The sequence below is a fragment of the Clytia hemisphaerica genome, unplaced genomic scaffold, assembly GCF_902728285.1.
Source record: "Clytia hemisphaerica strain Z4C2 unplaced genomic scaffold, Clytia hemisphaerica genome assembly, whole genome shotgun sequence".
In the NCBI taxonomy this organism is placed as follows: Eukaryota; Metazoa; Cnidaria; class Hydrozoa; order Leptothecata; family Clytiidae; genus Clytia; species Clytia hemisphaerica.
This window is the reverse complement of record NW_027104378.1, coordinates 50,731-67,478: the sequence shown is the minus strand read 5'-3', so window position 1 is coordinate 67,478 and position 16,748 is coordinate 50,731. Positions and strand designations below refer to the sequence as shown.

The window sequence follows — 16,748 nt, the reverse complement described above, 5'->3', positions numbered from 1 at the left end:
AACCACAGGTAGTGGAGGTATAAGGAGCACGAATCCGTTAGTGGATGCCAGCAGCCTACGTCTTATCTGGTCATCTGGTCATAGTGGTCATAGACATAAGTGTCATTGTTTTTGAGCAAAATATCAATTTTTCAGCCTCTTTCGGCTCGTTATTTTTTGTGGCGTTTCGGTCTGTACGTTTTTATCAAATTAAATATCCTTTCCCAGTTTGTTGATCCAGCTTAAAATTCTAGCTAAGATGGTGTGTTGGTCACGACTCTGTTCAATATGATCAAATATCTTTTCTTTATTAAGCTTTTTTCACATGTACGTAAAACTTTACTTTAAGACCGGGGAATTTCCCTAAGCTTACGTAGTGTTTTAAGGCCGTAAGTAGAGTTTGCTTACGTTCAAAAAGTTTTGAACGGAAGGAAAAGTTCCTTAAAAGGGCGGGGAAATTCCCAAAAGATAGCATTACGAACGATTTTTCGTAAGGTCTAAAGTAAGATTTTACGTGTACGATAGTCTAGCAAGCTAGACGACTAATTCATACATAGTAGAAATAAAGCAAAAAGTAATAAAGGGAACAATTTTAGTCGTCTAGAAACCTTTGTGCACTAACTCCAAACAAAAGAAAAGTGTCAATATTTGCAATTATAATCTTTTTCCCGCTCAAAATAATTCTTGAGAAAAACATGTATGTGGATTTGTGTATTGAAAGTTTTTCATTTGAGTTGATTTTGTTTTGAGAGTTTGTTATTGCTTGATAAATTGTTTTCTCGCTACGCAAGTTTCTGCGTAGCTAGCCCCTGTATCTATAAGGCTGGAACACCGGATTCTTCCAGTCGTTTATACAAACTAAATCCCGTATTATTATTATCTACTTCTTTCATTTCATTTCGATAAATTTGTACAATTGGAGTTTCCTGATTATAATTAAATAACGAGTACATCCCGTACATAAATATAAATACTAACAACATAATATAGTACCTTGTTATGAGTAAAATTAGGAGTCAAAACACAAAATATATAATATATAACGTCTGAGACTTGATTGAGACTTGTGTAAAGTTAAAAAAAGGCTAGCAGAACTGGACTGAAGTTAAGTTAAGCTTGAGATGATTCAAAGACAAAGAAGTTTCTGACTTGATTAAGAAAAGGTCTCAAAAGACTGGGCTAAAAATATTTCGTTCACCTAGAAATATAATATTTTAGATTATAAATAATTTTATTTAAAAAAAATAATATTTAACTTCCGCAAGGTTATCGAAGATGTATTAAACAAAGCTATCTCAAGGTGATTTGTTTTAGCTAAGGATAGATTGAAGAGCTTGATTAGGTTTCAATTCGTGAAATCAAGAGTGGTTCAAGGAATTTGAAAATGTGCAGTCTAGGTCGACGGAGTTACTAGAGTTTTTCAAAGTTCGGTTTTCAAACGTGCTTAAGAAATACTACATATACATATACATTATAAAGTTTATTAATTTCTTAACCGCTTGAAACTTTCAGTGGGTTCCTCTTCTCAACAATGCGTTTTTCAGTTGTAGCGAGATATGCAAAGTTTGTTTTGCATTCTTACTTTACTAGTGAGAAACCTATTGTTATACGAAGATCCCTAATGTAAGATGGTTTGAAGAATTGGTTCAAAGAAGACTAGAGTTGAAACTGGAATTCTAAGATGTGGGTTCCTCTTTTCGACAATATATATATACTACTTGTCTTACGTGGATCCCGGGCTTTGTGAAAAAAAAAAAAAAAATTTAGGAGTTTTCAAAAAAAGAGAATTTTTAGTGAATAATTTATGAGATTTGCATGAATGCTCGGACTATATGAGCAGTTCCTAATAATATAATCTTTTGGCACATTTCATGCCTCAACATACCATTCAATTCAAGTTTCTCAATGTCTTTGTCAAATTCTTTGTAAAATACACCAGTTGCACCAATTACAAAGGGAACTATCTCCACCTTGTCCAGATTCCACATGGCTTTCAGTTCGATCGCGAGGTCGGTGTACTTTCTGATTTTGTCGATACGTTTGGTGGCAATGTTGGAGTCATTGGGGATGGCGATGTCGACTATGATGGCTTTTCGTTGGGTTTTGTGGAGTATTAAGATGTCAGGTTTGTTATGCTGGAGATGGTGGTCAGTTTGGATTGAGAAGTCCCACAGGATTTTGATTTGTTGATTTTCGATTACTGGAGGAGGTGTGTAGTTGTACCATAGGTGGTCGGTGGTGTCTAGTTGATGTTTTTGGAGGAGAAGGATGTGTAGGTATTTAGCAAGGTCGTTGTGTCTTTTCAGATATTTGGTAGGAGCAAGGGCAGTACAACCGGAAATGATGTGGTGGATGGTTTCTTTGGATGATCGGCAGATTCGACAGGAGTCGTCGTTAGTTGAGTGGTGGATATGTTTCTTGATATATTTGGTGGTGATTGACTGTTCTTGGATGGCGCAGATGGTTGATTCGGTGGATCGTTTGAGGGTGGATGATTTGAGCCATAGGTTCGATTTGGTAGAGTCGATGTGGGGTTGTTGTAGTTGTCTGAAGTGTTGGCCGTGTAGTGGTTTTTGTAGGAGGGAGTTTGTCATGGATTCGATGTATTGCTTTTTAATGGTTTGTTTGAGTTGTAGTTTCGAGAGTGTTTGTGTTTGTTGATGGTCGATGTTTAGTTCTTCACAGTACTGGACGGCTTTTGCGTGGATTGATTTCTGGCCACGGATAAGTTGCCAATTGGATACGGCTTGGAGCAAGGGTTCATTGGTGTTCTTAAGATAGTGGCTGAAGTTGATTATCGTCTTTTTGTAGTGGTTGGTAATGTTGATGAGTCCACGGCCGCCGGATTTTCTGGGTAGGTAGATACGGAGAATGTCACTTTGGTGATGCATTAGGTGGTACTGCTGAAGAAGAGTGCGTGTGGACCTGTCGATTGCTTCTAGCTCAGTGATTGACCAATCGACGATCTGGAACCCGTAGGAGAGTGCTGGGACAGCATACGCATTGATTGCGGTAATGGTATTTTTACTGTTCAGTTCAGTTTTGAGTATCTTTTTGATTCTCGTGAAATATTCGACTTTAAGAGCTGCTTTGGTGTTCGGGCTCAATTGGTCTTGTTCTTTAAAGCCGAGGTATTTGTAATATTCCTGATTGTTTAACGACTTTATCTCCTCTCCGTTATCAAGTCTCGTATTGTTTGATCGTTTTACCTTCCCTCGGATGATGGTGAGCGTATTACACTTTTCGATTCCAAATGACATCTTAATGTCGTCGCTAAAACGTTTAACAATATCGATAAGGTTGTTCATAAGTTTATCGTTTGGGGCATAAAGTTTTAGGTCATCCATAAACATTAGGTGGCTGATTTTCTGGTCGGAGTTCGAAAGTTTGTAACCAATGTTTGTTTTGTTGAGGAGCCATGTTAATGGAAGTAGACATATGACGAAGTGAAGACCGGATGGGCTGTCTCCCTGAAATATTCCATTCTTTATTTGAAACATTTCGCTCGCGATTTCAACTTCGTCAGTGTGGAGATGTAGGGATGTTTGCCAGTTCTGGATGGTTTTCGAGAAGAAATTGATGGTGGTAGGATCAAACTTGTGGATTTTGAGCGATTCAATTAGCCAGTCGTGAGGGATGGAGTCAAATGCCTTCTTGTAGTCAATCCATGCAGTGCTGATATTGCGGCATTTCTTGACGGCGTCTGACATCACCATCGCATTGACTGCCAGTTGATCGATGGTGCCATAGGTTTTGGCCGAGCATCCCTTTTGTTCGTCAGGGACCAGGTGGTTTTGGTCGATGTGGTCTTTCATGCGATTAGTGATTATGTTTGTCAGGATTTTGTAAATGATTGGAAGACAGGTAATGGGACGATAGTTGGCAGGGTTTCTTGTTTCGGGTTTTTTGGCGACTAGGGTGGTACGACCAGTTGTAAGCCATTGGGGTGTCTCATTAGGATTGACCATTGTTTGGTGGAGTATGTCTGCTATCTTTGGGTGTAGGTTAGTCAAGTAGCACCACCAGAAGTTATGGATTTTGTCTATGCCTGGGCTTTTCCAGTTCTGGAATTTGGAAGTTGCTGATTTAACCTCTTCACTCGTAATGGGTTGATATTCGGATTCGACAATCTGTTCGTTTACGTCATTTGTGTATTCGTCGAGCCAATACGCATCTTGATTGTAATGTTGCTCGTTGTTAAATATTGGCTTCCAAAACGAGTTGATGTCTTGCTCTGTTGGAGGTTCGCTGATGTGTATTTTGTTATCGCGCACTTCGTCGTAGAACTTGCCCGGATCATTTTCAAACGTGTTGTTGTGGTGGTATTGCTTTTCACGTTTGATGAATCGTTTTAGACGGTTGTTGAGCGCCATCAAACGTTGTTTCAAGGTTTCTAGGATTTGGATTCGCGATTGTTCGTCTTGTATGCTGAATTTGATTTTCATACTGTTGTTGTTTCGTTTGATTTTTGACGATGGATCAACGATTGACATTTGCTCGATTTTGTTGATGTCGGTGCGGAGATTGTCGATGCGAACTTTCATCTGGTGCTGCCAGTTGCTCCTTTTCGTTTGGCGCCGATCTTGTTTTCTTACCAGACATTGTTTTTCGAGTTGCGCAATTTTGATAGAAAGGAAGGCACACCCATAAGTGACGTCATTTAGTTGATTGACGTCAGATATGTCGGTTAGCAATGGCATGCCTTCAAGGGCTTTGTTGATTTTTTGCAAAGCTTTTTTAAGTTCAAATTCCTGTTTTTTCCCCGGCTTTCGAAAGGTATAACGGTCCTCAAAAGGTGTAATATTGGCTATAGCATACATCCGAGATATCATAGTTCTTACTCTGTCAATTTCGTCTTGGTTTTCGTTCTCTATATGTTCTGCAAGCGGTTCAACGTTCGGTTGGATGGCGGGTGGTGGAAGTGGCGGTGGTGGTAGATTCTCTTCCGTTTCGGCTGGTTGGTCTGGTTGATTGGTTTGGTTTTCTTCTTGATTTGGTTGGTAGACTGGTTGATGTCGTTCGTCATTGATTTCGGACTGAATGGTTCGTCTCATATCGTCAACTTCGATCTCCGTCAGCCAGCTACCTCTTGTGTTTTCTCTTGTGTTGATCTTTTTTTCTATCTGCCTCAGTTGATCACAGATTCTTTGCTCGGTATTGGGAGCTTCAGGGTGGAGCAGCATCCATCTTTGGTGGAACTGCTTCCTGTATGGTTGTTCTGGATCCCTCAGAATAGTCTCGAAGTAGCAGCGCATTACATCTATGTTCATATCCTTCGTCCATTTTGTTCGCTGTCTTCTGTTGTTTTGGATGTTTCGCGTGCGGTTCTCTTGTAGATCTGCAGGCTGGACATCTGTGACATTCTGTTGGGTGTCCATGTGTTATTATTATTATTATTATTATTATTATTGGTATTATTAGTATTACACGAATTATAAACGACTCCAGTCTACGTGTACGAAGATTTTACGTGTACGTAAAATTTTACTTTAAGACCTTGAAGGATGGGAATTTCCCTAAGCTTACGTAGTGTCTTAAGGCCTTATGTAGAGTTTGCTTACGTTCAAAAATTTTTGAACGGAAGGAAAAGTCACGTAAGATCCTCTTAATCAACAAAAACTCTACATAATGTGGGGGAAATTCCCAAAAGACAGCCGTACGAACGATTTTCCGTTATATCTAAAGTAAAATTTTACGTGCATTTAAAAAAAGCTTTAGAGAGACTTTAAAGGGTGAAAAAACCAACCCTTACTTACCGTCCGCATATACCCAGAACCCATGTTTGCCATTTTTGTACCCCCCACCCAGGTACTAGTACTACTGATACCTGCAAACACTTTCATACCAAAAACATGGCAAAGTGGCAAGCTGAAAAGGTTTAACTTAATCCTTGACTCAATATATTTCTAATTCTAATAAATAGTTTTGTTTTATTGTTTATTTTATTGAGACATGGTTTCTCTTTGAGGTTATACAAGGTTATTATAGACCATGGCCAGTGGATTCAATTCAACATATGTCCGTGACAACTTTTTATATGTCTCTTAATCCATTTGAGGCAAATTTGAATGATATACCAAGCTAGAAAAGTCGTAGTTTTTGCGTAATCATATTTTTTCCGTTTCCGACAAAATTCTTAGGTGAAAAAAATACATACAATATTTCAATTTGTTAGAAATATTTTCATAAAAAAATTGAAATATATGTTGAAACACGGTGGTCATTTTTGGCTGTTTTTCTCCCACTTGCTGAGAAGTGAGAAACCTTGTTGAACAAGGGTGTTTTTTTATTGTTATATAGACTACACAACATTTCTTTTACCATATCACCCTTTGAAATAGTTTTCCAAAAAAATTTGATCTTTATCACGTGACCGAAAAGTGACGTCATCAAAATTTTGAAAGAAAAAAAACTTCAAAATAGCGTAAAAGTAATACCTTCATCCGATAGCTCTCGATGAGTAGTGTTCGAAAATGGGGTCTAATTTCTAGTTATGCCCATATAAGGTAAAAAACAACGATCGATTAGGCAATTTGGCTTATGCTTAGGGGGGTATTTAAACAGTATGTTCCCAATCTACAGACATGAAATTTGGTATGAAGTAAGGTTAAACAAAAGCAAAATTTTTGGGCTTGAGACTTTTTCATTTTAGGCCTTTATCTTGTTGCTAGGCAACATTCTTTAAAAAGACGGGGGTCAAAATCGTTTTTTTCCGGTATTAAAAATCGTGAAATCGGAATAAAAAAAATTCTAAAGCTCAAAATTGTTATTTTCTCATAGGGAGTCTCCCTACCAAATTTGGTGATTTTACGACAACTCTAAGAGGGTGTTTAAATCACCGGTGGTTTAAATAGGGTGTTGAATTTCAAAAACTAAAGTTTTGAGTAAAATAACTTTTAAACTTTAACAACAGTAGAAACTCTCATAAAATTCAATCTTTCCTCTTATTTTTTGAAAAAAACTACGCCTTTAACTTTCTTGGAATGTCACTTTATCAAAAGGAAAGATGACTTTCAGTCGTTAAAGTAGACTAGTAAACTAGTCGGTTATTAATTATAACCTTATAATAAAACTGTCAATCAAATAATGTAAACACTAATTAAATATTCAGCGCGCGTGAGAGAAAAAAAGGAAAATAACCGACTAGAAGCTACTTCCAACGCCTTTTTTTCTTCACCTAAAATCGTAAGGAGAGACATACAGATTTCTGTATGTCTGACCCGTGCGGGATTGTATTTATTTTTCTTTCTGTTTGTTGCGTTTTTAAAAATGCTCATTTATTTATATGTTCCCATGTTCAAAGTTACTATGAAATATCATTTAGTCAAAAAAGTTGGATGGATTCTCAAAAACCGAAAAAAAGTTGTAAAATTAAACAACGTTTTTAGAGGAAAGTAGCTTCTAGTCGTTGAAATTCAGAAAAGAGACGCAACTTCACTCCTTCGATTCTTTTTATTTGGAGCTTGATTTTTTGTATATGGGTCTGTTTTCAACGACTAGTTTACTAGTCTATCGTTAAAGCCAATAAAAAAATTCTTGACAAATTTTCGACATAACCCCTAGAAATTTGCCAGTTTTAAATTTAGCAACCTCGTCCCAGTCTTCAAAAACCTTTAAAACTTGATATTTCGGCTTCAGATTTTTGTAGAAATAAAAGTGACCCCATTTTCAAACGCAGAATTTTCCCCTCTTTCCAATAAAATTGGTTTAAAAATTCAAAAACGACTTTTCAGTTTCATTTTGTTCAAAAAACTGCCAAAAAAGGGACTGGAAACGAGTTTCAAAAATTTTCAAATTTTGAATTTTTTTTTGGAAAATCATAACATTTATGAATATCCATTGGTTTGACAACATAAAAACAATATATAAGCTAAATTGAGGCTAGTGGGAGAATTTTGACCATATTTTGTACGATTTTTGGGGGGTTTTCAAATTCAAAAAAAAAACCACACTGCGTGATAGAGCTCTAATTTAAAACTATACTACAATAATTTTTCAACTTTTTTAGATCAAAAGTTATGGGCATTTTTATAGTCAAATAACGAAGAAAAAATGGATAATTTCCTCGAATTGTGTGTAAATTTAGTATCTAGCCTTATTGGACCTACCTGAAGGTCCTACAAATTAACCCCTGTTCATTAAGTTAGTTCGTTAGTTAGTTAGTCACCAACTTTTTTTGAGATTGGCTCATTCAATTTTTTGCATGAAGATATATTACTATAAACCCTCGAATGTGACGGAGCCCGATTTTGGAAAAAATAATTGAAGGGTAAATTGGGGCAAACTACAGCCAATTAAAAGCTTAAAAAAGGGTTAAGACTTTGTGAAAAATTGGATCGTTAATTTTTACACATATTGATCGATATGTTATAGACCAAATTACTCAAATTTTAGATGAAACAGATATTCTCTCTTCCAACCCTCTCCCGTAATACCATTCCAATGGGTACATGGACAATAAATGATGGAAACGAACGACGAAACTTAATATATCGTCACTATTTGCTTTCCTAATGATTGTTTTAAAGGTCACACTCATGTAGATATCAATTTTATATGTGTTAAATGCATAAGCATAGGTAGGTCTATAAAAGTATCGCTTGTTTATTTAATTTGACTTATAACTGTATGAGCCTAAAATGAAAGTCATAATATTTGAGAAAAAAGGGAAATCCTTACAAAATCTTACAACCACAAACAATTTGAAAGCGCTCTCAATTAGAACTTAGGATCTGAGGATCCAAAAGTCAAAGAATGGTCCAATAGGGCTCAGAAAATAGTCTAAAAACCCCTCCCTAATTGAAATAATCGAATAAATTTATCAATTAGCCCAAAATCGTACCCTGAGTATCAGAGGTTGAGTTTTCAAAGAATATAATCAACTTCTGAGGACCAATATTATAAATTTTATCGCGCATGTGTCAATCTAATCACTGTAGAAATAATCAAGGATGAGGAGCAAATATTACCATATTAATGTCTAGCAGACTGTATCAGTATGCAGTTTACTATTTACAAATTCCCCAGAAACCTCCAAGTGTAATTGAAATGAGTTTCTTTCGAAAGAAGTCTTTTGCATGATTCCCAAATGTATAACAGTAATTACTAAACTATTAATTAACGTAATGTTACTTTAATAGAATGGAAATAATAGGCAGATCTTTATGTTATGATTCTCTATCACTGACTCTTTTTGAAAAGCATTGATGACATTTTTAAGTTGTCTTTTCAACGACGGGAATTAAAAATATCAACTTTGAACTTCATCCAAGATCTTGGATGGTCGTCATGGTTACTTTTCTCATCGTTGTTTGCGCGCTGAATAGAATCTCGATTGGTCGGCACAGGTCAATATATGATTTTAGCCAGTGCTTTTCACGGTACCAAAAGCAACTTTCTCGTCCAAACTTTAAATTGCTAAAGACGAGAAATTAACCAAAATCCTCAATATATTTTGACCGAGATTGTAGATATTTGAACACAATTTTATTTCTGTTGTGAATTGACTAAATAGAGGGAGAAAAAATTTGCCTCCAGACAGTATCCGAAGAATGAAATTTGCAGACGTCTATGTTTCTTTTTCTGGCCATATTCTAGGAATCTAACACATACGAGGACAGGATTCATTTCACCTAGGTGAATTTGTTGATTATTTTTCTAAGAACAATTTCATGTTTCATGGGAATGAGGGCTACATTCTTGAAATTTCACTGGTGGTTGCACCCCTCTGCATTTATGGTCTAGTAAGGAAAGTTAAGTCAGTGCTGATTTTGAATCGTTTCTAAAATCTCTCATTGAAAAAGAAATATAAAGTCATAAAATGATATTTGAAAATATATTTTCTGTTGAATCTTGAGATCAGATATTACATTCAACCAATGGGAGATGGACATATGAAGTCACAGCAAATGTTGTAACGATTTATTCCTTTAGGGAACACACACCATAAGCTGTACACTCCATTTTGAAGTGCTTTATAGCACGGACGTAGCGTTGTTGCACTTGCCAGATACGAAGATTTGCAATACGATTTGGCCTCCACTTTGCATGGCACATACCCTGTATCCTTAGTACATGATACCCAGCTTCTCAATTTGATCAGCTCTGAACAAAGATAGAGAGAAAGTCTAGAGTGAATTCACTCATGCTTGTAGTAATAAGAAATATTAGGGGTGTCTATGGACATGAAAAGTTTCATAAGTTTAGTTCACAGAATAAAAACATTTTCTAGGAATTCAATAACTTATGCAATGATTGGTTTCATAAAAAGTGGTTTCATTTGAAAGTGAAGATTTATTCTCGGAAAAACAATCGTCGGCTGTATAAAATGTGAATCTTCAAGCGATTGAAAGAAATACCTAATCAAACCATCAGACTTGAGTCGAACCTTTTTAGGCAAGTAGTGGGATTTTCGACGCGTAGGCTTGGTGGTCAGGACCGGTCAAGACAGTCCGCGGACGGTCAGAAACGGTCGAGATCCGCTAGTACTGGTCGACATCAATCATCAAATTATTTTCGTGATTTGTAAGCCAAAACTGGGACAGTCGAATTTGATTACTATCAGACTCCTCTTGATAGAACTTAAATTTGCTTTGGAAATAAAATTTCGTCGAAAATCAAATCATCAATTTTGTGAAAATATTCCCCGACTAAGTTTTTCCTTTTAAAGTAAATCAGTCCACGAAAATTGCTTCAAACATCATCCAGAATTCAAAAGATGTTAAAAAAAGTTCTCGACCGTCAAAGTTTAGTATAGCATGTCAGAAGAAAAAAAGTACATCGGGCGCTATGATTAACGACTTACCCAGATTTGAAGATCTTTTCGCTCGGATTTCACCAATCAAATTTGGTTTGACAGATAATTGGAAGTCACTTCCTTCTATAATATGATAAACGAACAAAACGTCAGTTTTCATTCCATTTTCAAAAGGGTTGAAAGTGCGAACTAGCTGGGGTCATTGTTTCGGAATAAAGTAGAATTTTACACTTTACTTTAGGTCGTGTTATCCTTAGTGTGTAGTTCGAGCCCTATTAACAAAGCGGAAATCTATTGAACTTTTTCATCCTTTTGGGGATGTATCGATAACATCATTTTATTCCACGCCATGGGTACACGACGCATTTTGCCCCTAGTGACCGAAAAACGCAACAAAGCCTTAATCTTGCTGCACTCTGAGAGCCCATATCAAAGTTGACCGAAACTTTCAGCGTGATCTACATAGCTTCCAACCACTTTGTGGCTCTCTTCCATAGAAGGATATAATTAGTGTTTGTATTGCGCTCCCAGACGGCACACAACATCAAAACAACGTCAATGTGACATTCATAACGTCCAAATAACGTTATTTGAACGTTAAAACAACGTTGTGTGGCAGCTGGGTTTGAAGCAAAAACCTTCTCACCTTCCATTGGTTGATTCCACGCCCATGTGGCACCAATCATAAGTAAAACACAAATTAAAATCTTCATCATAACCTTTCCTCTATTTCGACACTAAGAATGCTCACAGGTCAGGATTGACTAAAACTGCCATTATGAATGGATTTTATAGTATTGAAAGGTTGATTTGTAGGTTTTTGATTGGCTCGTTGTTAAAAACAATTTAAAGTTACAAGCGATTGGTGGATAATATAATAAACAAAAGAAATAGACAGTTTGATTGATGGAACAACACAAGGATGAACGCGTAAGTAGATTCCATATCAACTAGCATACAACGTTGTTTCAACGTTTATCTAATATGTTCACAACGTTGATAGAACGGTAAATGAACATTGGGTTTCAGCTGTGATTCCAGCTGTTACAGAACGTCACAGATCTGGTTTATTTTCACCCTGCCTATTCTAATTGTGAAATTGTGAAAAGTTGACAGAAAACTGGCTGTCTAATACACTCTTCTCGAGATGCATAAATTTATTGTTGTCCTCGTTTTCAAACAGATTTCATTACTATAAAATTGCATATTCACAATGATAATTGTGTTGTTTACACCTCATGAGACATTTTGAATTTCAAGTACTTTTGTTTTGGGAATTTAAATTGGTTTAAATGTATAATTTCATACCAATGAAATCTGTTTGAAAACGAGGACAACAATAAATTTATGCATCTCGAGAAGAGTGTATTCAACACATTGCCCTCTTTTTATGTCAATGCAATATGTCTTCTTTTAATTTTTTTTTCAAGCTAAGATATTTTTAACTTCCGACTTTCTGTTAACCTAAATTGCCTTTTTACCTTTTGCCTGACGCTAGCAATTGGAATAGGCAGAGAGCAGAATATCGACGTCCACTCACTGCATGAAAAACTGGGATTTCCAACATGTAAAAAACCCTGAAAAAAAAGTATGAAATATGTGTAAATGTGAAATTTCGGCACATTTACCTTTTGAAAATATGAAGTTTATTTTTGGGTAAAGATCTGGATGTGAACTTTCTGCAACAAAGATTGACGAAAATATCAAATTTACTCAAATTTACGCATAAGTAAAGATCGTCTGTTCTAAAAACAGGGAAATATGATATTTATTCAAGAAAATGTCAGAAAATATGATTTTTTCTCGACAGAATACAGAAATCCCAGTTTTTCATGCTAGTGTAAAATAAAATCATCTAACGTCCAAATCATCCAAGTAACGTTGGAACAATATCGCACAGCAGTTATTGCTGGTGATGATGTGATCATGACAACTCGTATGTCAGCTATTCTCAGCCATTATTTTTGTAGAATCGGGTTATTAAAATTGATATGAACTTAATTTTCATAATCAACGGAGATCAGCAATTTGCTTGGTTAATATTTACATTTCTTATTTAACTCGATTGACTTTTTGTTGAAGTTTCTATTGAAGGGTTTTGAATTGTGCGTTTTACTGTACGTTTTATGTGTTTTGAACGAAAAAAAAGGTCAGGAAAAGTGTCTAAAGGGGGGGGGGGTTCATGGTTGGCGGAGGAGCGGAATCGGCCCTTTTTTCGGACGGAGTGGCGGAATTTGGCGAAAATTTAGACGGAATTACGGAAATTGGGTTCTCTGACGGAGACGGAAAATTAGACAATTTTAGTGCGGAAAAACGGAATTTAGCAAAAAAATTTACGGAATTTCGGAATTGGTAAAAGATATTCAAAATTTGCGGAATTTTCGACAAAAATATTGAATTTCAAAGGAATTTTCGGTGACGGAATTTTGGTTCAATTTAAGACGGTTTGACGGAAATTGGAGAAAAAATTGGTGGAATTGCGGAATCGGGTAGCCCCTGAAACCCCCCCTCTAAATGGTTTACCAAATTTGTTCGACTACTGTTCAAACAACATATCCTCACACTTATTTCTACCATATGTGTAGATATGTAAAAATCGTAAATCTATCATATGTGTAGATATTAGAATCCGTAAATCTACAATTAGGGTCATAATAATATATTGAGAATTTTGGTTATTTTAACGTTTTTCAAGATTTAAAGTTCTGGCGAGAAAGTCGATTTTTGGCTATCTTTTTAATTTAATCGAATATTTCAATTTGGAAGGGGTTGGCAGACTTCCAGGCTATATTCTGAGTCTTATTGGACTATTTTTGAACTTTTGGATCCTCAGATCCTAAGGTTCTAAGTCTTAAAAGTCTCATGTTAAAACTCAGAGTTAAAACTCTAGCCTTCCAACCTACTTTAGAGCACTTACAAATCGATTGTGGTTCAAAACTTCCCGGTGGATTTCCCTTTTTCTCAAATATTATGACCTTGATTGTACTATTTGATGTGTGATATTGTAAATCTACCATATGTGTAGATACGGTAAATGCTCTAACATAAAGACTTATGCGCATTCGTAATTTATCGTTCTTTTAAACCACACGAAGTCTATTCCCGTGATAAACAATGAGGAATGAATCGGAAAGAATGAGGAATGAATCGGTAAGGGTGGTACAGTCCCTTGCAGTTGGGGTTGTGGACGGCAAAATATGTCGTTTCGTTCTTTGATAGTTAGGGTTAGGGTTTGGGTTTGAAATATGTCGTTCTTTGATGGTTAGGGTTAGGGTTTGGATTTGAAATATGTCGTTCTTTGATGGTTAGGGTTAGGGTTTGGGTTTGAAATATGTCGTCCTTTGATGGTTAGGGTTTGGGTTTGGGTTTGAAATATGTCGTCCTTTGATGGTTAGGGTTTGGGTTTGGGTTTGAAATATGTCGTTCTTTGATGGTTAGGGTTAGGGTTTGGATTTGAAATATGTCGTTCTTTGATGGTTAGGGTTAGGGTTTGGGTTTGAAATATGTCGTCCTTTGATGGTTAGGGTTTGGGTTTGGGTTTGAAATTTGTCGTCCTTTGATGGTTAGGGTTTGGGTTTGGGTTTGAAATATGTCGTTCTTTGATGGTTAGGGTTAGGGTTTGGGTTTGAAATATGTCGTCCTTTGATGGTTAGGGTTAGGGTTTGGGTTTGAAATATGTCGTTCTTTGATAGTTAGGGTTAGGGTTTGGGTTTGAAATATGTCGTCCTTTGATGGTTAGGGTTAGGGTTTGGGTTTGAAATATGTCGTTCTTTGATGGTTAGGGTTAAGGTTTGCCGTCTTTTTGTCGCTTTTTAATTGTTATTTGTCATTCTTTTTAGATTGTCTGGATAGTATATATACCTTAACTACTAATATGGTAGATTTATGGATTTTTACATATCTACACATATGGTAGATTTACGACTTTTACATATCTACACATATGGTAGAAATAAGTGCGAGATTGGCCTGGCTCAAAAGATACAAAAATTGGCCTCCGTTTTACCATGGTTTCACTTAAATCTGTTTGAATGAATCTTGATAAATAATCATAATTTCAAAAAATTTTGAATTCTAAGAAAATAGGAGAAAACTCTTTCCAAGTGTTTTCTTGAAACAGCTGTGTAGTTTACTCAAATACACTTTTTGAAAAACATCCAAATTTCTTTTAAAGTCAAAAATTCAAAGGGTTCAAAAAATCTTCTTAACTTGTTTTTATTTTCATAATTTTTGAGTATTTTTGTCCATTTTTCAAAGAACTCGGATGTTTTAGAGTCCACAAAACCTTAATTTTTATGTAGAATTCTAAATTTCGTAGCAAGAAAAAAATGTTACGATTAATTTTCTACTCTTTGAAAAATCTTACAAAATTTTACTGAAGTGAAGTGCTTTCTTGAAACAGCTTTAAGTTTATCCAAATACACCCACCTAAGTGTTTACTCGAGTACAGTGGTGAAGTTTTATTTTGATCGCCCTTTTGTCAGCCCTCATACACGAACAATGTGTTGTGAAACTTTAGGACGTTTAAATTCTGGGTTTTAAGTTAAAAATATTATTTAAAATGTTCTTACTTTCAGCTTTTTGTATGAGTATTGTAGCTCAATCTCCTAACAAATTGCAAAATGCAGAATCTTAATGTTCTAAAAATGCCTCTTAAAATTGGCCTCGGAGCCTTATGTTATTATATAAAAACGTGCACAGGTTATACGGTATTTATGGAGCTTACTTTAGGTGTTTTAGGCGTACAAACTTTCACGATTTTCGTGAATTTTGGTATTTTTTCAAATGTTTTTGAAAGTTCTTGGAAGGGCCATTCACGAAATTTTAATTTTATGCTCACGAAAAATTCTTGACAAAAAGAAAATCTGTAAAACTTCAAAATTTGAACAAATGTAAGATTTATGGCCTGTTAAAGCCTAACAAGTCAAAAAAACAAAAGTTTCAGTCATTCAAGAAGCCATTTTCCAACTAAAAATTTCCATTTTTACGTCTTGATTCGTGAGAGCATTTTCTTGATTTCTTAGTGATTCTATATATTTCACTACATTAAAAGTCCTGTATTGGGGGGGGGGGGGGTTTGTAGGGGTTCGAAATACCGTTTTCCCGTCAAAAGTTTTGGTAAATCCCGGAATCCCGAAAATTGAAAAAAATAGTAACACCGTCACACCGGTTTGTACATGTTCAAATACCGGCATAATGACAAAAAATAAGGCTAAATACTGTCACCGTCTGATTTTAAAATACCGTTTTCCCGTCTTTTATTTCGTCAAGTCCCGTAATACCGTACTAAAAAAGGGCCAATCCCGTCGCACCGCAAAAGTAAAAACCCCCCTGTATTAGTTAGTGAATACTATTTATGTCTATTTTATGTTGTAAATGTAGCTTCCAATCCCAAGTTCAATAGACCTTTTCATAAATTACGTCACGAACATCACTTGCCTCGTATTCAAACAATTTTCATGGTGATCATATCCCTTTAGACATTAGATGATTTTTTAATGAATAGAAAGTAGTTGCAATAAAATCCGCTGGGAGTTAATCACCATGGCAATAATTTCAAAACGAGGCAAGTGATGTTCGTGACGTAATTTATGAAAAGGTCTGTTTGTGTTATAAATACAATGGAGTTTCTTTAACTCGAACTTTTATAATAAATCGAATGTTTTTTTAACCCGAATAAGTTCTATGGTCCCCTCGATTAACAATGCTTTATAAACCTTACTCCATAACTCGAAATTTTCTTAATTCGAATAAACTTGTGTTCCCTCTGCGTCCTCGAGACTCCACTGTACGCTCATTTTATGAGATAGAAATTCATGTTTATACATTGATGTTATAAATAATTAAATAATACAAAATTATGGCCCTTTTTACACCAGCTCTTTTGATGCTAGTCTTTAATCCGTTTTAGACCTAAAAATAACACAAATAAGATCCGGTGTAGAAAGGGCCCAAAAAGTAAAAATGGTGTAAAGAGTACATAGGGGACATATTTTTCAGTTAACAATATATA

General features: G+C 35.6%; 1 protein-coding gene across 1 annotated transcript; it reads right to left on the bottom strand.

Annotated features, from left to right (window-relative positions):
* Positions 1–9,747: 9,747 nt before the first annotated feature.
* On the bottom strand, positions 9,748–11,530 carry LOC136819066 (uncharacterized). The gene is made up of 3 exons (XM_067075231.1): positions 11,382–11,530; positions 10,784–10,858; positions 9,748–10,083 (listed from the first exon to the last, which is right to left on the bottom strand). Exons 1-3 carry the CDS (start codon positions 11,449–11,451, stop codon positions 9,851–9,853), a joined length of 378 nt encoding a protein of 125 aa, XP_066931332.1. The 5' UTR covers positions 11,452–11,530; the 3' UTR covers positions 9,748–9,850.
* Positions 11,531–16,748: the final 5,218 nt, after the last annotated feature.

What these genes read in the sequence shown, in the direction of transcription:
- LOC136819066 (XM_067075231.1), bottom strand. Translation starts at nt 11,451, where the DNA reads ATGATGAAGATTTTAATTTGTGTTTTACTTATGATTGGTGCCACATGG. An exon ending in GTGGAATCAACCAATGGAAG is followed by an intron (nt 10,859 to 11,381) that starts GTGAGAAGGTTT and finishes ATCATATTATAG; the next exon opens with AAGGAAGTGACTTCCAATTA. An exon ending in GAAAAGATCTTCAAATCTGG is followed by an intron (nt 10,084 to 10,783) that starts GTAAGTCGTTAA and finishes ATCTTTGTTCAG; the next exon opens with AGCTGATCAAATTGAGAAGC.